General features: G+C 54.3%; 3 protein-coding genes across 7 annotated transcripts in view; 1 reads left to right on the top strand and 2 right to left on the bottom strand.

Moving 5' to 3' along the window:
* The window catches only part of GRID2IP (Grid2 interacting protein), a 29,144-nt gene extending 20,326 nt beyond the window's left edge, over window positions 1-8,818 (bottom strand). For 2 of the 5 annotated variants that reach the window (XM_061474132.1, XM_061474134.1), the window contains exon 1: window positions 6,126-6,496. In XM_061474132.1, the coding sequence (XP_061330116.1) occupies window positions 6,126-6,139 (14 nt within the window). In that variant the 5' untranslated portion in view covers window positions 6,140-6,496. Of the gene's footprint in view, window positions 1-2,561; window positions 3,006-6,125; window positions 6,497-8,688 lie in introns of those variants that run through there. The other 3 variants (XM_061474131.1, XM_061474133.1, XM_061474130.1) reach the window with 2 other exon arrangements.
* A 1,993-nt stretch (window positions 8,819-10,811) lies between these two features.
* Window positions 10,812-15,594, bottom strand: LOC133279915 (delphilin-like). Its single transcript, XM_061474138.1, has 2 exons — window positions 15,350-15,594; window positions 10,812-11,688 (listed from the first exon to the last, which is right to left on the bottom strand). The coding sequence occupies exon 2, from the start codon at window positions 11,678-11,680 to the stop codon at window positions 10,931-10,933; it is 750 nt and encodes a 249-aa protein (XP_061330122.1). The 5' UTR covers window positions 11,681-11,688; window positions 15,350-15,594; the 3' UTR covers window positions 10,812-10,930.
* Window positions 15,595-16,448: 854 nt separating this feature from the next.
* ZDHHC4 (zinc finger DHHC-type palmitoyltransferase 4) lies at window positions 16,449-23,208 on the top strand. Its single transcript, XM_061473717.1, has 6 exons — window positions 16,449-16,610; window positions 19,195-19,268; window positions 20,470-20,648; window positions 20,748-20,873; window positions 21,197-21,441; window positions 22,472-23,208. The coding sequence occupies exons 1-6, from the start codon at window positions 16,488-16,490 to the stop codon at window positions 22,754-22,756; spliced, it is 1,032 nt and encodes a 343-aa protein (XP_061329701.1). The 5' UTR covers window positions 16,449-16,487; the 3' UTR covers window positions 22,757-23,208.
* The last annotated feature ends 627 nt before the right edge of the window (window positions 23,209-23,835 follow it).

Here is a 23,835-nt window from a genome sequence, read left to right as displayed (position 1 = left end):
CTGCTTCAGGTCACCCCCCCCCTCGCCTGGTAGGAGCTGCTGTGCCAGCAGCCAAGTGGCCCTTGTGCCCCCTGAAAGGACCCCTGAACCCTCAGTGGATGCAAAGTGGGATCCTGGGAGGAGGGCACATCCACACTGCTCCCACCTCAGCCAGGATGTCACCTCTGTAACACCCCGAGACACCTTTCCTTTCCCTTCTGCCACCACAACAGTGAGACACCGACACCCCCTCACCTCCTCCCACCTCCCGTTTGCACACTTTGGGGCTTCAGGAGGAGCTGTTATCTCCGGGTGTTTCTATAGCAACTCCACACCGGGCTGCTCCTCGCAGCTGCGTTAGACAATAGCATCTTGTGCGGTTCGTTAGTGCTCATCACCTCGCGGTGCAGGAGGACGCGCTCCCTACATTAGCACAAACCCAGACACTTGTGCTGCGGGAGGGATGTGAGCATCACCTCAAACTGCCCGGGGTCCTCATCCCCTGGGGAGCATTAACTGGGGCAAACTCAGTGTCACAGGACCCACAGCACCTTGCTTTACGGGGCCGCATTGGATGCAATGAAAGTGGTTGGAGAGGCTGGGGCTGGCATCGGTCCCCTTCCTCAGGCAGTGTCACCAAAGGAACCCAAAAGCCTGGCTGAAGCCAGAGGAGAAGGAAGGGGAAGCTTCAAACCCTAAACCTCCTGTGACCAGGACATGTCTGTTTTCCCCCAACAAAAGGCAGAACTCACAATGAGCTCTGATGAGTGGGAGCAAACAGATCGCCACCATCCCGAGCCTGGCATACGCTCCCACAAAGCATTTGGTGACGATTTAAAATAAGCAACACGCTGGTACAATTCACAATCACTTTGTGATCAAGCAGCAACTAGAAAAGAGTGAGGTGATGCCAACGGATGCTCCAAACTCAGCGGTGAGCAGGCTCCTATGGGACCGCAGCCCTGTGGCGGGGAAGGATGCAGGGGAGCAGTGAGTCCCGGCCGGATCCCACACCTCTGGCCCATGCTGGGCTCCCACCAGGGAGAAGTCCGGGTTCCTTGCAGGGAAAACCGGCACGTTCCCATTTCAGCTGGCCAAATTAAGCTGCCCTGCTCGCTGCAGCGGGGCTGCCCCACTTTGAGCTGCCTGATGCAGACATCGGGGCTGAGGAGTGAAGTACGGCTCAGCTCCATAACCAGGCGAAGGACGGGCTTTAGGGATGAACTGACTCAGTGCTAGGGGTAAAGCGGTGCCTTAGCAAGGAGAGGAGCTCATTGGTAATAATAATCCCACTAAAGCATGCAAAAGGGTTTCCTTCTGCAAAACCCTCTGAGAGGAGCCGCAGTGCTGCTGGGTGCTGGACCCCCAAGCTCCCGACACCCTGTGCTTCAGCAGGGGATGCCTCTGAGCTGTGGCTGCCAAGGTCTGGTCCTGAACAAGAGACCCTCCAAAGGTAGCACATGGGATGTCATTAGACAGCGTTGGTGCTTTAGCCTGTCCTCTGCTCCAGCACAGTGCCTAGTGCTTCATGAGGAAACATGGCTATTTCTGCACCTCCCTGCAATCCCATGGGATAAACCTGCCTTTGCCCATCAGCGTGGCACTGAGGAGCAGCACCCAGATGGGGTTTCCCTCTCCCAGCAAATCCCACTGGGATGCAGGGAGTATGGATGCGCCCACCCTGTTTGGGCAGACAGGGAGGGCTTGGGATGTGTGCAGCTCTGACCTCTGGCCTTCAGCTTCCTCTTCCTCCTCCTCAGGTGCTCCAGGTCAGCCCTGGCTCTGTTTTCTGTTGGAAAAGGGATGGGAAAAGCATCCCCAGCCCATGCTCTGAGTGTGAATTCAGGGTCATTTCCAGTCCAGGAGAGGCTCCAGAGGCTGCAGGATGCTTTGCCTTCGATCTTCCTCAGAAGCAGCCCCGCTGGGGCAGCAGCACAATGCTGCAGGATGGTCCCCATCCACTCAGCTCCCTGCTCTGGCTCTCATCTTGGTCTTAGTCACACTCACTGCTTTTGAAATCCAAGACAGGCCCCTTGCAGCTCCCCTCTGGACAAACATCCCTGTTCCTGCAGCCTGTGCTCGCTGACAACCCCACACCATGGAAAACCACTTTCACAGGCGCGGAAGTCCTGTGATGGGCACCCAGCTCATGCAGACGGTGCTGCCCTGGGATGCTGGGTGCTGAGATTCACCAGTGCCAGCCGCATCCCCTTGAGCGGGACAGTGGTGGTGGCTCCAGCCCTGGTGGGAGCAGGTAGAAGCAGCTCCAAGTTTGCTCAGAGCTCGTGCTCAGCCAGGGCTGGGAGCAAGAGGACCCCAATGCTCGCTCCATCACCCCCTGCACCATGCAGCACCCCCAAACCGCATCCTCACCACCCGTCCTTTGCCGGACCACAGTGATGGAGACAAAGCAGACCCAGATGGGCTCTTCCCGCCTCCCCCCAGCTCCCACCCCAATTTTCCACCTGAGCTTCACTCAACTCCCCCCAGCAGCTCCCGATGAGCCTCCACGACACCGCCTCGTGCGAGGGACATCGCGGGGACATTTCCCACCACAGCCAGCACCACGCGCGGACACGTACCGAAAATGCCGGGAGAAGCTCCGGTCCTTTCCCATTTGTCAGGGTACGGCAGTGGGAACAAAGGGGAGACGCTTCAGATCCTCATGCAGCTGAGCCTCAGCCTCGGCTCACGCCCACGACGCGGCCGGATCCAACAACCAAGCCCTGCGCCAGCCGGTGCCGCCCTGGCACTTGTCACCCCTGCGGTGCGCGGGGACGCGGCCAGATGGGCCGGCGAGCAGCAAACCCGACCTGTGCCGAGCCCCTGCCTGCTGCCCGCCACGCACCCAGCCCCGGCTGGACCGGCACCATCCACCCCGTGCCTCCTGCTGAGCAATGGGGCTCCAGTGCCTGCTCTGCCCTCCCTGCTCCGGCTCCAGAGCCGCTCGCCTGCCCTAAGCGCTGCAGCCGCTGCGATGTGTATCTGGAAGGATCTAGCAGCAGAAAGGAGGGCACGGCTCGGCGCCGAACTCCGGGGGGGATGCCTCCCTGGTGCTAATTAGTTGACTTCTAAAGTGCTTCTGTTTAAATTACATGCTGCAATAATGGGTGAGAAAGCTTAAAGGCGAACGGCATCGGCGGCGGGGATGTGCCAGGTGGAGATGCCTTGGACCAGGACCGGCACCAGCATCAAAACCAAGGGCCCAAAGCTCTCCCCATGCTCAGAGCATCATTTAACACAGCAGCGCTGTGCATTAAGGGTAGAAGATAATAAATCCCACATCTTTAATTTAAATAATGCCGTCTTTAAGCACAGCGCTCGCGTTTGATGAAGAGGATGTGAAGCTTCCCGGAGCTGCCAACATCAGACGTGGTCTCCGGGTAGCAAAGGAAGGAAAAAAGAGAAGTGGATGGTTTAGCCCCAAACCAACAAGCAAAGGCCTGGCCTTGAGTCTGTCAGTTGTGCAGAGAAAAACACATCCCAGGGTGGATTAAAGCACTGAGCCACTCTTGGATTGGGTCTGAACTGCTCTGGGTAACAGCTCCCAGTCTGGAGAAGCGCTTCTCCACAGTGCGCTGCAGTGCTGGAATTCATGCACTCTGCACAGCCTTACCCAGTGTCAGGACTTCTGCTTGTGAACCTGTACTGATTTGATCCATCCTAACCAACCCGCGTGCAGCCTTGCACTGGCCTCCAGCCCCAGCAGCACCGACAGCCCCAGGGGACATGGAGCATCCGAACCCTCCTGCACGAGCGGGACCTGCTCCAGCCCAGCAGCGAGCTGGACCTGCAGCTTTCACAGGGGCTGTTATCCCGTTATCCCCGGTAATGGAGGCTCCATAATCACTCCTCTGGCTGCAGATGTTTTGCAGATGTGGCCGTTGTTACCATTAAATAGGAATGAAGGTGCTTTTGCACCCGAGAGCACAGACACGGTGGGATGCAGGGGCTGCACGTGGGGTTCAGGAGCCTCTCACAGCTATTCTCCAGCCACCCCACTGCTTCCTGGGGACAACCCAAACCCCTGAGCCCCACACAGGGGCCTTTGGGGAAGGTCACCCTCTCCTGACCCATCCCTACACGGGCTCCAGTGGTGATTGATGCATCAGCTGCTGGTAAGAGCCTCCCCGGAGCAGCGCCGCAGCCCATGCCTGGCTGGGGTCACCTTCCCCATCAGCCCTGGGGGCTTTCACCTCTCCCAAACCCAGTGCCCCTGTGTGTGAACCAAGAGCCGGTGGCTTTGTCCTTCCCTGGCAGGGACAGACAGCCCTGAAGCTGCTGGGGACCTTCAAAGAAGCCCCCAAAAAGCACCAGCATCTCCTGTGTCACCTCCTGCTTCCCGGAGCCACAGGGAGCAGCCTCCTCAGCCCACCGTCCCCAGCCTGCTTTCTGCTGGCAACAGCAGCACAAACACAGCTTTCCGTGTTCTGTGCAAGGTGCTGGCACGCTCAGACCACGTAACCACTTCCCAAAAGGAAAGAGGTGGCTGGGTGCTGGGGCACGGGCAGACCAGGCTGCTACAATCCGCGCTGCAGCCATGGTTTGATTGTCAGAAGAATCTGATCTCCATTTGCACCGGGGCATTCTGGCCATGACCTATTTGAACTCCGCCAATGAAAACGGAACTCTGCTCCCCAATGTTTCACTGCTGGCACAGTTTTTATCCATGCTGCCCTAATTCCCTTTTTTCGGGCAGCTGAACATATGCTGGCCCCTCGGATTAGGGATTCTTTAGAATGGAAGCAAACCAGAGCTGCTTTTCCTCCATCCCCAGAGGCTCTACGCAGGCAGGGGGACAGTGTCTGTGTGTGGTCTGAGGTGCTGCATCAGCCACAGCCAGAGTGATGTGGGATGGGGGGGTGTCACCCAATACAAGCTGCATCAGTGCCCGAAAGACCTGGAAAGCTGCCCCCAGCCCTAGAGGAGTGGGTACATGGAGGGGACCACAAGCAGGGAAGCAGCACAACCCGTAATATATAAATCCCGATGGCTCAAATGAAATTTCTTATCCAGAGACAGTCACAGATGGCTGGAGCCTTTTAATACGGGAACATGCCAAGCGCTGTTACTGCTGTGAAAAACAAGCTGAGACAAATAGATTGTGTTTGGAGCGCCGTTAAAATGAACCCGATGGAATTTCTCCCGTTATAAGGGAACCCCTGATGGGCAGTGATTTTATCTTTGTCACTGATCAAAAGGGACTGCAACCAAAGCAGCACTCGCCCAGCCCAAAGGGCCAGCAACTTGGGCTGCTCACTTTGGGTTTCCCACTGGGACAGAGGCTATTTGGGAAGCAAACAGACCATAACCAAAGCAGGGAAGTAACAAACTACCCCAACTGCTCTCCCTGCAGCAGAGCGAAGCACAACATGGCTCAAAGCAGATCCATGACAACACAGAGCAGTCCAAACAGCCCGAGAGTTATCACCTAATGAATTAATGGGGCCAGGGTGAGAGGTTGGATGTGCTCCCGAGCACACCCGCATCCCGCTATCCAAATCCAGGTTAATGGGACGATGTCCAGCGAGCGTCAATACCAGTGCTTTATGCACCAGCTTTTGTAACACTGCAGGTGAGTGGGGACGAGTGGACCTGTGTCCCCATCGCTCCCCAATTCCCATGCAAAAAAGGTAGTTCAGACCTAAACGCAATGCAGAGCACTGGGTGCAGAGCACTTGGGTGCACAGCACTGGGTGCAGAGCACTGGGTGCAGAGCACTTGGGTGCACAGCACTGGGTGCAGAGCCGGTGCCGTTCCTCTGCTGGAACCACAGCTGTGCCCTGCTTTGAAACCAGCCCAGAAACAAGAGCAGAGCCAAGGCTCTCGCCCCTGGGACCCCGGCGTGCCCAGAATAACCCGCTCCCCTCCACAAGCCCTGCACACACACTTGGTATCACCATGGGGAGCAGGGGAGACGAACCCCGCGGCTCCCCCAGGACCAGACCCAGGCTTTGCTCTTTGCAACCACAAGACAAGAGGTTCCCTCTCCCCAGCAGCTCCCCGACAAGAGCAGCCCCGCCGCCACACGGATGCTAAGAGTTAATTAACTTTTAGCACATCTCGCCTTTGCTCGGTTTGAGAATTAAGCTCTTTAAAAGCCGTTCCCCTCCCAGCCTGCCAGGAAAGGTCCATCCGTTACTCACCCGAGACAGCTCATCTTCCCCCCTCGCTGCCGTATTTCATCCTTCTTGAGCAGAACCACGGTTGTGCACTTTTACTACAGCCATATGGGCAGGGGATGGGAGCGGGGAGGAACTGGCGCAGCACGTGCGTTATCCCTGCTATCCACAGCCACGGGGATGAGGAAAATGTCAGCAAATTAAAACCTGCAGGAGCTTAATTCTGGGCAAACGGGATGGAATCCGTCTGAGCTAAAGGGAAGTAAACAAACCAGCCCACCAGTGCTGGAAACAGCCCAGCTGGAGGCGAGCAGAGGAGAAACATCTGCAGCCCTGGGTCGATGGAGTCGGGGGGTCTTGGGTTACGCTGCGCTGCTGCAGTCTGCAGGGAGCACGTTAAACCCGGGGGGACAGGAGGGGAGGGAGGACAGAGCAGCACCAACAGCCTGAAAATAAACCCAGCTGGTGCAGAGGGAAGATGCAATGAGGCCAGCGTGAGGGTCAGTGGCACATGGGGATGTAGCGGCCGCTGGGCTCTGCATGGCAGGGGGCACATGGGCACCTAGAGTGGGACACCACCATGCACCCCATGACAGGGCTTGAACAGCAGGGAGAGCGTTGGGGACCCCTGACCATCACCCTCATCATCGCTCCCTCGTCCCTGGCTGAGGGGCATCACTGTCACTGGAGGGAAGGGTGATCCCAGCCCCTCGGAGTTTCCTATCGGCTGCTCTCCTCTGGGCTCTGCAGGGCAGGAGGCACGGGTGGGCTGAGGGAGTGTGATTCCACCCCAGCATCTTGGGTGGAAACAGCCCAGAGAGCTGGGCACAGCCTCACAGGGCCGCCAAGGCTGGACGGGGGGTACCCGTGTGGTCACAAGCCCATCCTTGAATGGATCCATGTGCCTGCAGGGGTTGTCCTGCAGGATGAGCCCCAGGCAGCTCAGATGGGATCCATGTGCACCTAAATGGCACCAAGACACACCGCTGCCTGGGGGTGGCTGCTCTGCACCCTGGGACAGCCACACCAGCACCCCATCCCAGTGCCAGAGATAGGATTCCCCCTTGCACAAACCTCCCAGCACAGCCCTTCCCCAGTCCCAGGATGCTGGCTCAGGGCACAGAGCCCAAACCCCTCAGTCAGTGATGGACTAAACTGGCTCAAGCCATGGGGAAATCACCCACAGAGCACCCAGGAGCTGCCCACACCTTTCAGAGGGTTATTAAAAGCATTAAAAGCTCTTGCTCAGCACCAAACCCATCAGATGGGGAACTCCAGGATCAGCAACTCATATTGGGTACAGCAGCGCACACGGAGCTGCCCCTGGCTCCCCAGAACCCCGCAGCTGCAAAACCAGCTCCCAAAGCACCTTGATTTTTTATTGTCCTCACTCCATTAAGATTAAATGGTAAATCTTGTCCCTAAGCTGAATATTTCATTTCCATTAAACCAAGATCAGCTTCCTGATACACGGCGCGTCTTGCCCCACCGTTAACCCTTCACACAGGGGCATGGGGCAGCAGCGGGGTTTCAATGTGATATCAGGGGGGCTGTCCCGTGGTGCTGCCCCATGGCATACAGGGCTGGCCATAGGGATGTCAGCACCGGGTTCAGCCACATTCTCCTCTGCTAACATGCGGGTCACTGGGATGGGGATATTCTGAGGGAACCTGCTGTGCCCCTGCAGATGGGCTTGGGTCCGGAGGAAATACTTGGACACTTATTCAGATCCTCTCTGAGCGGGAAATGATCCTGTGTAATTATAGGGAATATGTAATTATATGGGATATGATAATCCCCTCCGCATGCTGGCTCTACAGGGCTCTGTGCCCGTCCCCACTCCAGTACAGGGGGGTTCCAGCTGACCCGTGTTCAGCCACAGCAGAGCATGAGGACACTGCACGGCAAGGGCCGCTGCCCCGCTCTTCCCACCATCCCCATCACCGGATCATCGGCTGGCGGCAGGCACGGTGGAGACCCCGGCACGGGGACGTTGTTATGGTAACCGTAATATCTCGCAATTCCACTGATTAAAGCAGGAATTGGGAAGCCGGGCCCAGAGTGCAGCCAGATGGAGACCTGATTCCCTAATGGCCATCGTCTCAGCCCGGCTGTAATCCCCGCCACGTGTCCGTGCGCTGCCCTGCACTCCACACTGCAGCAAGAGCGGGGGACCCGCTACACACCCGCTGTGCCAGGGGCTCAGGAGTTGCCCAAACCCAAGCAGAGCATTGCCAGAGCATCCCGGGATGCTGCGGGCACTGCCCATGGTCCCAACAGAGACACCCCCCCCCAGCTGCCCCTCACCTGGGTTATTTCCTGGCCAGGCTCTTGAAGAGCTGCCAGCCCTTCTGCAGCCAACCCCATCTCCCTTGGGAACGACAGCCAGAAACGGGAGCCACATCCGCGCTGCAGGAGGAGGTGGTGGCTCCATGGGGCTGTGAGCACTGCAGGGATGGGGATGGCAGGTGGCTGGTATGGTGCAGGTCCCCGATCTCCTGGGCCATGCTTGCACTGCTCAGCACCCACAGCCTGATGGGCACCCGTGGCTTATAGACCAGCGCAGGAGGTTACTGTCACCCTGTACCTGATGCTGTCAATGAGATGCTGGTGGGACTCCTGGGTGAGGACCATGCAGAGGGCATAGGCCAAGTATTCCACCTTCCGCTCCGCTGCGTATTGCTTCAGGACAGTGAACACCTTCTCCTTCACCTCCGGCTGGTCACCGAGGATGTCATCCACCTGCAACATGGGAGCCGGGAGAGGAGAGGGAAGGGACATTGAGCAGAGCAGGTAATGGTATGTATGGAGGCACTGAGGGCGCAGAAAACGCGTCCACCTCATCGCAACACCCAGTCAGCAAAGAGGGAACACGTGGGGAAGAAGGAGAAACACCAGACACCAGCCCATCACACAGCACTGCTGGGGTCCCCCACATGTCCCTGGTGGGGCTGTTCTATGTGTTGCAAACATTGCAGCAGGACAGAGAGGCTGTGCCACAGCCAGGCTGGGATCTGGCTGATCAGTTTGGAATCTGCCTTCCATTGCAATAGGCTTTTGGAGGTGATGCTTGAAACAGCATCGGCAGCACCAAGCTGCTGCCCCGTCCTCTCCACCTGTGACAGCCCTGGCAGGCGGAGCAATCAGCTAATCACCACCCAGCCAATCACCCCCAACGGGACCCTCCTTATCAGCCCCTTCCCAGGCTGGGGGCTGCTCTTTGGCCTGGGGTTGTGCTGGATGGGGGATGCTGGTGCCTGCAGCCCGGCTGCATGCAGCGAATGCATGGGGTGCAGAAGCTCCCTGTGACTGCCCTGCAGTCATTGTGTGCAGTGGGTTTTCCTGCAAGGTGATGGGTTTGTGCTGACAGCAGCTCCGTGAGCACAGGGGGATGCAGCAGTGAGGGCAGCAGAGCCCTTCACCCTTCCTTGGTGTGCATCCTGCAGCAGCACTGCATGGGAACCAGCAGCCATCACCCAGCCAAGCCCCTTGCATCATCTGGGAGCATCCCTCATCCAGGGAAGAGGAAGAGCCGAGTCTTCCAGGTGCTTGTCCCACTTGGCAGCTCCCACGGGAGGCTCGGTGCTGGTGCTGTCCCCCCACTGCAGCCCCCTGGGTGCTTTGGGTCTGCGCAGCCGCCGGCAGCAGCGCTTCAAGGTTATGGAATCTGGGGCACTCGCATTCTCTTGGGCTCACTGGTGTGCTGCCGAGTCCCAAGGTCCAGCTCTGAAATGCAAAGGACCACGGTGCTCCTGGTGGGATGAATCTGGGGGTGCTGCCGTGAAATGTTTGCCTGGGATGGGAATCCCAGGGCTTGGTGGCTGGGAATGGGGTTGCTGCTGCCTCTCATGTCAGTGCAGTCCCTGAGCATGCAGGGGACAAGAGGAGACGACCTGGAACTGGGACCGTGAGCACCTCTATCACAGGAGCACTGCACCAGGAGCACCAACCAGAGCTGAGCTCCCAGGTAAAGAGGGGTGAAGTGTTCTATTACTCTCTGCATCATGTCAAAAGATGAAGCCACTTAAATCAGCCCCCATTAACTCCCTCTGGAGAGGTGCTTGCCCACTGGGCTGTGCTCCAGCACCCAGGAGCCATTGGCACACGTGCTCCTCAAACCCACTTCTGGCCAAGGCAGCTTTGCTGGGCAAGGAAGGGATGCAGCAGAGGTGCTGCTGTGGGAGCTCACAGCACCATGAGCATCCTGTTGGCTCCGAAAGTGCTCTCCTGTGCCCATCCAGGAAGTGTTTACTCGGTTTAATGTGACTTCAGGAGATGGAGGCAGCGTGGAGCAGCCTCCCAGCCTGTTGTGAATCTCCTGTAACCAGCAGGTATCTGTTTCACACGCGATGCTTTGCCTTATGAATCCGAACCTCAGCGCACGCTTGTGAATCTTTAATGCAGAAGCTGACTGAGGGGATTCAGCTGATACCTGCAAATCTCTTTATGAATGTCTTGTTCCTTTATTAACTCAGGATCCAAGAACCCTCAGCCCTGGTTATTCTCGTAACAGTATCTTAAAAGGCCACTTTGAAATGGAAATTAGAGAGATTAAAAAAAAAACCAGCCATGATCAAAATTACAGTCAGCGTGAGGAGATGGGGTTGGTAAACTGCCCACTAGGAAGCTTTCAGGAACACAATGAAGATGTAATCATGTTGATGCTTTGTCTCTGCAACAGACTTAGAGCTAAAATGTCTGTGGGAGGATGTGCAGGAGATGGGGATCTGCCCCTGTGGGCTTCCACATGCTCTTGTAGTGCAAAGGAACAAGCCCTTGGGGTCAGCACCCAGAGGGTCCCCAAGCCCTTTGCAGCACCCATCTGTTCTCTATGGGGCTACTGAAATACAGGTGGTTGTCAGAGCCTTCTCTTGGGTGCTGATGCCCCACATCTGCTGCTCAATGCCATGACCAAGCCAGGAGCATCCCCATGTCCCAGCACGCTGCAAAGGCTGGATGTGGGGATCTCCAGTGCCTGCTGCAGAGGTGCCCAGAGCCCCACAGCCCATCCTTACCTTCCTGCTGAACTCCTGCGCTTTCTGCCTCCTCTCCTGGTGCACGGCATCAGCGCTGGGGATGGGGTCCCGTGTCCCAGCCCCACGCTGCGGCCGCAGCAGCCCCAGCTGCAGGGACCGCCCGTGGCAGGACCCCACCAGGGCAGCCACCGCCTCGGGTAGCATCACCGGCATCCCATTGACTTCCAGCACGAGATCCCCCGGCTCCATCCCGCAGGCAGCAGCGGGAGAGTCCGGGCTGACCCCGGCCACTCTTGGGGGGCTGCCGCTCGCCAGCTCGAAGCCGAAGCATCCCCGTGGAGCGGGGGGGATGTGGAGGTGCTGCAGGCGCGACACCACCCCGATGCTGGGGGGCACGTTGGGGCAGCGCCGGGCCAGCGCCAGCAGCGCCGCGCAGCCCAGGGAGGACACGGGCTGCCCCTCGATCTCCAGCACCTCATCCCCTGGCCGCAGCCCTGCTGCCGCTGCGCTGCTGCCTTCCTGCACCCAGAGGATGTAGCATGGACCAGTCCCCGTTATCTTGAACCCGAAGGCCTCGGGCCAGCCCTGGTTGGTCGCTGGCATGGCTGCGACTGGAAAAGAAGGGAAAAACAGGAGCTGTGGTGTTTTCTATCCTTAACGTCAGTTCTTGTAGATGCCATGTGGGTCCCATTGGGTGTGGGGGTGCTGCACGTTCAATTGTGGGAAGAAGTGCCCCAATGGGGACACTTTTCCTCTATATTTAGCTAAAAAATAGCTTTTACTCTTCCACCATAAGGCTGCCAGCAGTGCCAGTGCCATTAGCAGTGAGGAAGCTGCGCTGGCTGGATGGTGGGGCTATGCCTGGCACCAGGGCCATGGCCTTGCACAGCCTGTGTCCCACTGGAGGTGGCACATTCCCCACCTCCATCTCACCAGGAGGTGTCTTTAGGCTCCTGCTTGTATTTATTTGTGTATCAATCAAACTGATTATTTCATTTCCCTGGCACGTCCCATTAATGAACAGGTCATCCAGCGGCTTCAGACAGCCTGGGTTTAACCAGCTCTTTGCAATACCCAATATTGGAGCTGGTTGCAACAGCAAGATTAACACAAATTCATTAGAATTTGTCAGATGCTCTCAGTTCTCCCAGGGGTATTTCTCTGTGTCCTGTGTCCAGGATTAACCTGATCACAGCACCCTGAAATGCAAAGATGAGGATTCTCAAAAGGACTTGTTTGTGGTTACTTTGAAGGGTCAGAACCGGCTCCGTGGATGCTCAAGGAGAAAGCGGGCACATCAGCCCTCAACATCTGCAGAAGTCATCTTTGCCCCAGGTAAATCGGAGCAGCTGATGTGTGCGGCTCACTTGGATGCCCTTTCCATGCTGCCCATGTGTAAGTACCTCTGTGGATGGCTGACGCTTGCTGTAATGATTTGCATGTAGATTTTCCCTTCATTTGATCTCAGCTGTCTGCAGAGATGCTTTTTACCCCCATGTTTGTTCCATGTGTGCTACTTAGCATGTGTTAAACACTTACAAAATGAAACACAGCCTGTTTTACCTGGGCAAACTATCTTACAGAGACTATGAGGACTCAGCATTGCTCCAGAGTAACATCCTCACTAACGCACCTTGAGTTTTGTGCCCTTCAGATCAAAAAGCCTCAAACACAGGCTCAGAGGCACAGCCTAAAGCTGTCTTTTGGTTCATCCCCTTGGACAACTCCGAGGGTCCTACTTTCCTCTGGTCCATGCTGCTGCCAGCACAGCAAAGGCATCACCTCCCCACCTCCACCTCAGTGGGCAGCTTGGCTTTGATCTGAATGATCAAATGACTTTTCTTCTGCTCCTTTCAGACCTGGGAAATACTGGTTTATACCCTATTACAGACCAGGGAGATGAAAGGAACTCTTCTCAAGTCCATTTTCAGCAGAGGTAATACAGACCAGCTTGCTCTGAGAGCAGAATCGCAAGGATGGGCAGGGAACACAGCAGAAATCTGTGTTAATAACCTGAGCCTGCTCTGCTCTTGCAAACAGCTGCTCAAGGCTGTATGAGAGAGCACTAGATGTGCTACCTTCATAAGGAAATAATGAAAAGGACCAAGCAACGTGCTGTCGCTCACATTAGAAGTGTAATAATCTTGTCCTCCTCTGTAGAGCAGAGCTGATTAAAATGCTATACAAAATCGGGGATTACTGCTACTTTTTAAAGAGGAAATAAAGCCATTGCCCATGTTAACAGGTACAGATGCGAAGGTCCGGAGGAGAAGTGTCCAGGGTGAAGCACAGGGCAAGGCTGGCAGCAGCAGGATGGAATCATCTGCAGCTGAACACCAGGACACAAGCTCGAGCACTGAAGGCTCCAGCAAGTGCCCAGTAACCACTGGGACAGCGCCAGTGCTGCCGCTCTGGGCTGAGCTCCACAGCAAAGCCCAGCAGAGCAGCAGCCATCGCCTCGCTGCATCACCCCTTCCACCTCTGCACCCTACGCTCGAGCACTTACAGAAGTCTGCAGCCATCCACGCGAGCCTGGCGGGCCCTCACCAGCAGCAGGTTGGTCCCGCTGAGGGGTTGGTGCTTTCCTGGTCCTCCTCCATCACCCCTGGAAGCTCTCGCTGGTCCAGGGGTGGGCAAACGGCTGCTGCGCCATGGAGCTGGGGCAGAGCCAGGGTGGCTGCTCCTTCCCAAGGCTTCTTACTCAAGCCCTGTGCCCTTCCAGTGGCTCCCTGTCAGCCCCAGGCGGGCAGAAAGGGCTGTTTTGCCTTTTCCTGTTCTAATTAACTTTATTTCCATAGCAAAGAGAAGGAAGGACAAGCTAATTGCTGTGCTGGTCCTGGCTGAGTCTAGGGCTGAGCTGAGCCTGCAGATCTGGGGGGAATTAGGAGCTGGAAGGAGGTAAAAGAGATTAGTGGCCATGGAGGGAAATCCCTCACCCACAGGGCGAATCTGAAGAGACAGCACTTTGCCAAGCAGCAGATGCAGCAGGTATGTGGATGTGCTGAGACCTCCTCGCTGGCCCCATCACTGCCGGTTTGAGCAGGACAGCAGATTTCGGGCGTGTGATTCTGTCAGATGATGCAGGGTTTGCTGCAGGGATTTGGGGGCCTGGACCAGGCTGCTCCATGCAGGGTCCTCACAGCAGGAGCAGCTGGGAATGTTTCCCAGCAGATTCCCCCCCCCCCCCCCCCCCCGGCACTGTTTGTTAAGCTGCTATTTCTGGTTTTCTCCTCTGCTTCCTCAGCACTGAGGGATCCCAGGGCTTAGCACACTAAGAGGGTTTAGGGTATTACACATCCTGCTGCGGCACCAGCAGGAGCGGTCATCTGCATCCCATCCCCGACAACACAGCAACCCCTTGGTCTTCCCTTCGCACTGGTGTGGACTGAGCTGTCAGCAGCGATGGGCTGAAGGGAAAACAACCCTTCAGGAAGCCCAGAAGCCTTCTCCTCCTGTCCTCCCAGCCCTGGCGCTGGTGGTGCTCTGCTGGAGAGGGGACGTGGCTCCACTCTCACAGGTTCTGTACAAGCACAGATCTCCTTCTCAGCAGCTGAGATGCTCGGGCAGGCATTGGGGGGAGCATGCACTGCCCTCCCGTGTTGACACAGAAATACACACACCTCCTGCTCAGGGCATCTTCTTCACTACCCGCTGCTCAAACAGGCAGGCAAAACTGCGGTGGTTGTGAGCAAGTGAAGCAACTGATAACAAAGCCCTTTTCTGGCTGTTTGAAGACCAGGAAGAGTGGATGGAGCTCCTCAGCAGTGCAGGTGATGGTGCCCTGCTTGCTAACACTCACTGCAGGCAGCTCCAGCACCCAAACCCTGCCTGTAGACAAAACAACTTCCTTGTGTCCATGCTGATGCCATTCACCCATCCCAGGACCCCTTCTACGCTGCCAAACTTACCAGGTTACATCCCTCATCCCAACAAAACCTACCATTGTACCTGGAGCAGTGCAGGAATTCCAGTGTGTCAACAGGGAGGAAACAGCTTTTCACTACAGCCTCTCTCAGGAGCAAAGCACCTCGGGCTGCATTCCAGGATCCGTGTGCCCTGGTAATGTTTTGGGTGCATTTCTCTCCTTTAGGGTCTGGTTTAGCGCATTGAGGGGAAGGAACTTACCAGGGAAAACAAGGTCCCCTTCCTGAAACAGCCTCACCTGATGCTGCACCTCAGTCAAGCCAGTTAGCGTCCTCTTGGTGCCAATGCCGCTGTGCCTCAACCACTCCTCTTGGTACCCAAGCATCCCGAGCACCCCTCGGGGCTTACCTGCGGTGCCCGGGATCCAGCCAGCGGGACCCCCGGCGCGGGCGAGACCATCACAGCAGTTCCGGCCGCGGCTCTGGGCTGTTTCCCGGCGGCAGCGCCCGGCCCGGTTTCTATGGCAAACTCTACCCGGGCACCGTAACCCAATCGGCCGCGGAGGGCACCGGCTGCGGCGGTTTCAGTTGACAGCCCCCGCGCAGGGCACCGGGGCCGGGCTGCCCCTCCTGCCGCGCCAGCACACGGCTCCCCGTGAGACCCTGCGGGTACCGGGGCGCTGCACCCCGTGCTCCTGCCCTGCAGCGCACGGGAGGTGATGGTGAGACCTGATGCTGGGAGCTCCTCTGGAAGACCAAAGATTCCGATCACCAAAGGCAACAACTTCCTGCACATCCCTCAGCAGTGACACAAGGAATCGCCGTGCGGACCCCCTGGGAACGGTACGGAACGGCGGACCCCCGCTCCGCCCGCACGGTAAGGAGCGGCCCGGGACGGTCCGAACGGACATGGGGTTTATAACAATGATTTAACGTTTATTGCTACCGCTTTACCCTTCGCTTCGGCTGCGCACGGAGGAAGGAGCCCGGCACACGTGGCGCTGCCCCGCGGCCTCAGCTCCTCCGGGAGGCCATCGGTGGCTCCCCCCCGTCCCGGAGGCGGCCCAGCGGCTGCCCCGTCCCTTCAGCCCGGGAAACCCCTTCCGCGGAGCCGCTGGGCCCCGGGAACGGTGGCTCCGGACAGCGGGGCCGGTACCGGGCAGGCGCTCCCGCCGCTGTAGATCCCCGAGCGACCGGAGGGGGCAGGCGAGCTCGGCGATCGATTAGCCGGCCTCGGCGGGAGGGTTGGCGCTGAGCGCGCCCCCTGCCGGGCGGGGGGACAGCCGCCGGTGCGGGCTGAGGGAGCGCCTGAGGCGGGTGTCGTTCCGCCCGGTGACCCCCGGGGCTGGCGGCCGGACACCCCGCAGGCCGCGACCGAACCCCCCCCCAGGGCACCTCGGGCTCCAGTCCCCGCACACCCCAGGGCCTGGTGTGGGGCCTGCAGGTGCGCGGCTCCCCGGTGAGGCCGGGCCGGGCCTGGGCGCTGCCCCGGGCACCGGCACCCAGCGGCACGAACACGGGGCTCGTGTTGTGTTGCAGGGCGCGGGATGGACTTCCTGAGCCTGTTCCTCATCTACTCGTGCTTTGTGCTCTCTGCCATGGCTCTGCCGTGCCTCTGCTCGGGGAGGAGGGAGAGCTTCCTCGCTGGAAGCGTCAGCGCTGTGAGCCAGGTAAAGAGCCCAGCTCTCGGAGCCGTGGTGGTCTCCAATGAACTCAGCAGGTTCACTGTGCTAAATCAGTGCAGCTGCTGCATCTCTCCTCTATAAACCCACTAATATATATGGTCAGAGGGATCATAGAATCATGGAGTGGTTTGGGTTGGAAGGGAACTTAAAGTCCATCTGGCTCCAACCTGTGCCATGGGCAGGGACCCCTTCCACTGGAGCAGCTTGCTCCAAGCCCCTGTGTCCAACCTGGCCTTGAACACTGCCAGGGATGGGGCAGCCACAGCTTCTCTGGGCACCCTGTGCCAGCACCTCGGCGCCCTAATACACACAGTGTGCTGTATCTCACGTTTCATCTTATTTTGACAACTGCTCTCCAGTAATCAGGGTTGGAAATAGAACCACGCTTCCTTCCAGCTCCTGAAATCCAGCCCGAGCAGGTAGGAAAAGCCCATTTGTGTCTCATGGCTCCTGCGTGTGCCAGTCTGGCAGCAGTGCTGAGGGTGGTGGCACGCACGGGAGTTGTGATGCTCAAAGTGTGGTGTTCAGTGACACCGTAACACGTCAGCTTTGAGACATGAAATAACAACGAGGTCCCGTGTGTTTGCAGTTTCATGGTAGTTGCTGCTGTCATTAAGAGGAAGAAGGTGGGAGGAAGTTTGAGGATTAAAATAGGGAGAGAATTACAACTGGTGGCAAATGTTTTAGGGAAGCTCTTTAAGGTGAGCCTGTAATACTGCAGGCTGCTGTTCGTAAGAAGAGGGGGGGAATGAAGAGCTTTAAAAGAGGATTAAGAATTGGCATTTTATTGAAAAATCAGGGAATGAATTGATAAGGCACAAGCTTATTTTTCTGTCTGTTGGACTGTGTCTGAATGAAGAGGGGAAACGAAAAGGGGCGATATTCTTGGAAGGGAAAGGATAAGAGAATTGTCATTTAAATTATAAATAATACTTAATGCTGCTCACATGAGTCTAAACAGACTTTGATTTTATTACTAGTATTGTACTTTTTCTCATGGACTCCCAGACTGGTTTGGGTTGAAGGGACCTTAAAGCTCATCCAGTTCCAGCTCCCTCCATGGGCAAGGACACCTTCCACTAGAGCAGATGCCCCATCCAACCTGGCTTTATAGACACATAGATCACTGTGCAGAGAGATATTAATAGCTGCTTCTATGAAACATGTAACAGTCAGCAGTTCAAATACTGCTGAGATGTAAAGTCACTGGCTGGAGAAGTGAAATCAATGCTTATTCTCATGAAATACATAAAGATAATCCTGAGTAGCTTCTCTGGACACTGTAATTTAAATTGGTATCTGACTGTAAGTGATGAAGGGTACAAGCCTGGAAGTTTAAGTTGTTTGACTGTGCTTTTGTAAGAGCCTCACAGATATTCATTGTGAGGGAGATGAAGGCATTAACTCACACGGAGCACAGCTCTGAGCAGGTCAGCTTCCATCCCTGGCTGCTTTCCTTGCTGCCAGTGGTTCGGTTGTGCGAGGTGGTTATATTCATGGTGCAACTCTTCTCACTTTCTCCTGCTTCCAGCATCCCTGCAGGCACAAACGGTGTTTGTAGGAGCCTCTTGCTGTGGTGTAAGCAGTGGCTGAAATACAGGGGATTGCTGTGCTGTACATGGGGGGATGATGGGTATTGAATGCAATGTTACACCGTACTGACACACAGTTAATATTTGATGCAGGCTGCTTTCCTGTCTAGTTCTGTGTTTCCTAGTGCAGAACACAGCCTCATCTTTGAAGCAAGACTTGTCACTTGAACTGCTGCTAGAGGCATACCAGTTAAAAGAAAAATATTTAGCGTCTTCTCAACTCTTACATATGCTTTTTGCCTTCTGGGCTTTCACATCTGAGACAAGAAGCTCTCACTGCATATTTTCTTTCCATGTCAGCTAGAAATAGGCTCAGCTGCTCTAATTCCTGCACCGCTGATGGAGCAATGTGTTGCTATAGAGATCTATCACCCTCTGAAGAGCAGAGTCAGACAGCTCGGCGGTCACAGACTGCTGCTGAGGAGCTCACTGAATGAACACAGACACTTTCCTTCTTCATCGTGGCTGGCTGGTTTGAAGCAGCAGTCAGACATGGCTGGGCCATAGCTGTAGTTGAAGAACTGTAGATTTGGGGGTTTTGGTTGGGTTTTGGTTAGGTTGTGGGGTGTTTTTTTCCCTTCTGGAGGGCATCTGACTTTATCCCTTTGCTTATCTGTGCTTGCATCTGTCAGATGTCCTGATGAAGCATATTGCAGATTGGGAATTGCTCAGTTCTATCCCCTGCTTAACCAGTTACCAGCCTGTAACCCACTATAAGCTCCTTAACTTTCACACATTAACCCAGATACGTTTGTGCCTGTTGAGCTCCCAAGAACACAGAACTTCACTCCCACGGTGAAATCCCCTGCAACATTCCTGCTGTATTCTTAGGAGTTCACATACCCTGAAAATGAGCTCCCTCCCCACTGCTACAGATCCATAACTGAGGGATTAGGCAACTTGTGTTTCTGTTTGACCTTTCCACAGGCAGAAACATTGTGCAATTCAGGTAACAACAGTGTTCTCATTTGCTTCAGGCACTGTCATCTGTGATCCCTGCGCAGCTCCAGAGGGTGGCACAGAGGGTGCTTCACAGGCTCTTCCACACAAGGTATTGCACTTCTTAATGCTTTTGACATTATTTTTTACTGTATTTGTGGTTCCTGTTGTGACCTCCTACCCCCAACAGAGCTTTCAGTGTTATCCTTAGATTCTCTTTGTCAGGGGTGCTTGTCGAGGATTACAGATTCCCTTTATGGTTTGCCACACTGTAGTCTGTTTGTTCCTTGCTTATTGTTTAGAAGATGGTACCCCGAAATATTTGACAGATAAAGATGCTGTGGCTCAGTGGCTTCCAGTGTAACAGATGTTGGTCACAGTGGTGGAGTACAATAGCCTCTAGACTGCCAACCTCTAGCTGGCAACCCCCATCCTCTCCCTAAAATCCCATTACTCTCAGTCCAGCAGTTTGGGTGTCTGAGCTCAAGAGGAAGCTTCACAGCTGCCAAGGTTGGGAGCATCTTCTTGTAGCCCTGCAGCTGAGAGACTTCACAGGATCTTGCTGGATTGCACATGAAATGGTGGAGGAGAGAGCAGTAGAGGAGAGCTTGTCTGCAACAGACTTCCCCCTGTAGTAAAGTACACATCACTAGTTATTTAAAACTCATAATACAAGCCCAGCAAACTGATGTGTAATGCAGAGAACTGTAGTAAGGGAGCATTGCTTTCCTAATGTGTGGCTTATCTTGGCGTCTCTTTGCCAGGCTGCTGGAAGCTGTTCTCAGTGTGATGCATCCCAAACAAACCTGTGTGCCAAGTGGTGGTGCAACGTGCCTCGCAGAACCTGCAGCCTGGCACCAGTACTGGCCCTTGCTAACTCCTGCCACGCTTGTCTCCTAACAGCTGCTTAGGTTATTACAGGGTTTTTGAGCTCAGCTTTCACTGGGGTATTCTTTGCTTGCAGAGCAGCACATAGCAAATGTCTTCTGGCAGAATGCTTTGCGCTCTATTGCTGTGGCATGTTTTGTCAGCAGCAAGTGATTACAAGACTTTGTATTTTACTGATGGGAAAAGAAAGTCAGAGGAGATGCTAGTAGTGGAAGTGAGTTTAGCTGGTGTATTGTAAGGAGTGTATGTGGGAAGAAGAGAAGGAAGGCATTGGAAGGAGAAAATGCTATTAATATGCAATCCATGCTGGCCTGAAAACCTGAAAGGTGTCTCCTTGTGTTTGGAAAGTCTTTGCTGGTCACCTCTGAGGGGACCTGTTAATCAGGATGCTATGTATTGAATAGACTGTCCCCTTGCTGTTACAGAAGCTGTTTGTTTGTTGTCCTGCACGTAGTCTTGCAAGCTGCAGTGTATGCGGAATACACATGGGAAGTGTTTGTGTACTGCTGGGAGCTGCAGTTTCACCTCCTCATCCTCCTCCTGCCCTACCTGCTGCTGGCTGGGAATGTGGGCTGCTTCATCCTCTGCTCGCGAGCCAATCCTGGTAAGCTCTTGCTGACTGGGAGCTGTAAGCCATTTGAAAATGGAACCTAAAAAAGGCTACAAACACCATTGCTAACAGTTTCTCTTGTTTCTTTCACAGGTATAATAACTAAATCAAATCATGCGTCTTTGGTTAAGATTTATGCTTATGATGGTGTATTGTTTCAGAAGGGCATCGTGTGTCCTACGTGTGACTTGGAGAAGCCAGCCAGGTCAAAACACTGCAGTAAGAATCTTAACTTCCTTGATAAGCAAAACAGTGGTACCTCCCCAAATCAGTTCTCCAGAGCTGCAGTCTCTGCCTTTCCTCTGCTTTGCTGGGCAGTGCTGTCAGAGAAGACAAAGTCTGTGAGCTGCAGTCTTAGGGAATAAAAGAGGAAATGGATAGCACAGCTTTGGGTTTAGTATTGGGGTTACTGTGTTTGCTTAAAATCATGACCATAATTCTTGGATTTTGTCAGATGAAAAACTGTCCTAAACTGTGTAAAAATGAAATTGCGCACTTAAACCCCAAGCAACTGACCTGTCCTGTGGCTCCCTCTTCCCCAGGTTTCTGCAGCATGTGTGTGCATCGGTTTGATCACCACTGCGTGTGGGTCAACAACTGCATTGGTGCCTCCAACACCAAGTACTTCTTCCTTTACCTCTTCACACTGACTGCCATGGCAGCAACCACTGCAGTCATCTCGGCAGCGTTCCTCAACCAAGTGGTGCTGCTCTCAGGCATGATGCATGGGAGTTACATTGATGACCAAGGACAGGAGCGTGCTGTTGACATTCTCTTCCTCATCCAGGTGAGTTTATGCTGTGTGGGTTATTAGTTTGTATACAAAGGTTTAGCTCAGTCTTTGCTCTCAGGAATCTTGTTAATCCTCCTCACAGGCAGATGTGGACAGATGCAGGGGTTTACCACCTTCACACAGCTAATGCAGTGTAGAAAACTGCCATTGCAGAATGCTTACAAAGTACAGGGTTTTTCTCCCAGCATTTCATTCCAGTCTTCCATTCTTTAGATTTCTGTTTCCAGGTTCTGCTTTAACTCAGCAGATCTAGTTCACAGGGACTGATTTCACATTCCAGTGACTATTTGCTGCAGGAATGTTTAGGAAACAGTTGAAAATCCTTGAGATATCTTCATGGAGATGTTCAAGCAGGACTCTACTGCCCTGGAATTTAGATACTTGAATGTTTTCTCTTGCATACAAAGGGTGACTTTGAGCTTCTGTAGCCCTTGAACCATTTGCTTTTCAGTCCCCTCACCCCTTTCTGTAGTATGGCAGTGAGGTGATACACAGCAAATGCTTTCTCTTTTCCTCATCCTAAACACCAGATGTTTCAGCCTTGGACTGTTATAAAGGGATCTCGGTGAGGGAGCATTTGCTCATGTTTGAGCTGTACCATTCCCACTCCCCAGCACTGGAATTTAACTCAGGGAAGAGCTGCTTAAAACTGCATCGTGTCAGCAAAACCTGAAGTTGCACCAGATTGTGGCCCCTTCATTTGGCAGTTTGTTTTCAGATGATCTGCATTAATGATTTTCTTAATTAAGAAACCCAACAAGCAGAACTCTGCTATGAAATACAACATTCAGAGATAGATGGATGGAGAAAATACTCCCACTTATTAGCCAGGCTTTGGGAGTCTGCATGCTCTACTCCAGGATTCAGTCACGGAGCTGACAGAGGGCTGTGACCTCTTCCTGGGGCTCCACAGTTCCATGTGTGCCCAGATGTGCTTTGCAGCTGCACGCTGAGCACTCACATCCCTCCATGTGCTTTAATGCCCCATCTTTGTAACTGAGTTGTTCTTTTTCTTTCTTTGCAGCACCTTTTCTTGACTTTCCCTAGGATTGTCTTCATGCTTGGCTTTGTCATTCTCCTCACACTGGTTCTGGGTGCATACTCCTGTTTCAATCTCTATTTGGCCTTAACCAACCAAACTTGCAATGAATGGTATAAATCCAGAAGACACGGGTGTTGCCACCATCCAACACTGCAGCCTCATGACAGACAAGCTGTCTACAAGAACATTTATTCTAAAGGAGTCTGGAGGAATTTGGTAGAAATCTTTAAGCCTCCTGCAGTGCTGGAAAGCAAGAAGAAAACATGAAGATATCAGTGTTCTTATGTGTGTTTATAAGTTTTTTGTAGGACTTTATACCAGCAGTGAGCTCTGATGCCCAAGCAGCTTTTGTAAAAAGGTGACTGTATCTCAGTGAAGTGATTGGAAACTGTCTGCATAAAGCTGACCAGTCTGTCTGTGACACTGACATTGTACGGTGGCAGCGGCCTGCAAGTCTTTTCAGGCACAATCACAGTGCAGAAGCATTAGGATCAGCTAAAGAACACATATATAAGGAACTGGGGGTTTTATGTTTAGTTTTGTATGCTGCATAATATATACCACTGTATAATTGAGTTCCTCAGTTGCTTTAGTCCATCTTAAGTAGGTCTTCCTTCCTGCAGGAGACACTGCTATATTCCTGCAGTGTCACAGATGTGGAAGTGGCACTACTTTGTCAATCATTCACCTTTTTCTTTTGCCCTGCCGGAAAACAGTAACAGAGCTGACTGCAGTGCTCTGGTTACGAATGCCTCAGTATTTAAGATACTTCCCTGGGTGAGATCTCTGAGGTTAAGCTTGGTCCTCTTGTTTCCTTGTTGGAGGGAGCAGTAGTGAATTGGCTGTTTTGGAGAGACAAGTTGGGTCCATCTTACTGGAGTGAATCTTTCTCCCTGTGCACACTTGCAAGGGAAGAGCTAACAAAAAAAGAGCTGCTGTGAACTGTGAGGAAGCTTCACCTTTGTGTGAGTATCTTTGCTTGGGAAATGATTAACCCATTTCTGTTAATATGGAGAACACATTGCATGGATTTAGCTGAAAGACTTTATGATTACTGGCAGAATCTGAACTTCAAGAACCATGTTCTACTACAGATCCGGGTTAGGATGGAGCACCTTGAATTTAGACAGGAAACTATTACATGTGAGGTGCTTGGTGAGGCACTGGCACAGGGTGCCCAGAGAAGCTGTGGCTGCCCCATCCCTGGCAGTGTTCAAGGCCAGGTTGGGCACGGGCTTGGAGCAAGCTGCTTTAGTGGAAGGTGTCCCTGCCTGTGGCAGGGGTTGGAACTGGAGGAGCTTTAAGGTCCCTTCCAACCCAAACCAGTCTGTACCAGGATTCTGTAG

The sequence above is a fragment of the Pezoporus flaviventris genome, unplaced genomic scaffold (assembly GCF_033815535.1).
Source record: "Pezoporus flaviventris isolate CSIRO_AGI_PZ_B2104156 unplaced genomic scaffold, CSIRO_AGI_Pfla_v1 ptg000078l, whole genome shotgun sequence".
Taxonomy (NCBI): Eukaryota; Metazoa; Chordata; class Aves; order Psittaciformes; family Psittacidae; genus Pezoporus; species Pezoporus flaviventris.
This window is presented reverse-complemented; position numbering and strand designations above follow the sequence as displayed.

Coding starts and splice junctions, on each gene's coding strand:
- LOC133279915 (XM_061474138.1), bottom strand. CDS start 11,680: ATGCCAGCGACCAACCAGGGCTGGCCCGAGGCCTTCGGGTTCAAGATA.
- ZDHHC4 (XM_061473717.1), top strand. CDS start 16,488: ATGGACTTCCTGAGCCTGTTCCTCATCTACTCGTGCTTTGTGCTCTCT. Junction 20,649..20,747: donor CTGCTCGCGAGCCAATCCTG/GTAAGCTCTTGC, acceptor TTTCTTTCACAG/GTATAATAACTAAATCAAAT. Junction 20,874..21,196: donor AGCCAGGTCAAAACACTGCA/GTAAGAATCTTA, acceptor CCTCTTCCCCAG/GTTTCTGCAGCATGTGTGTG.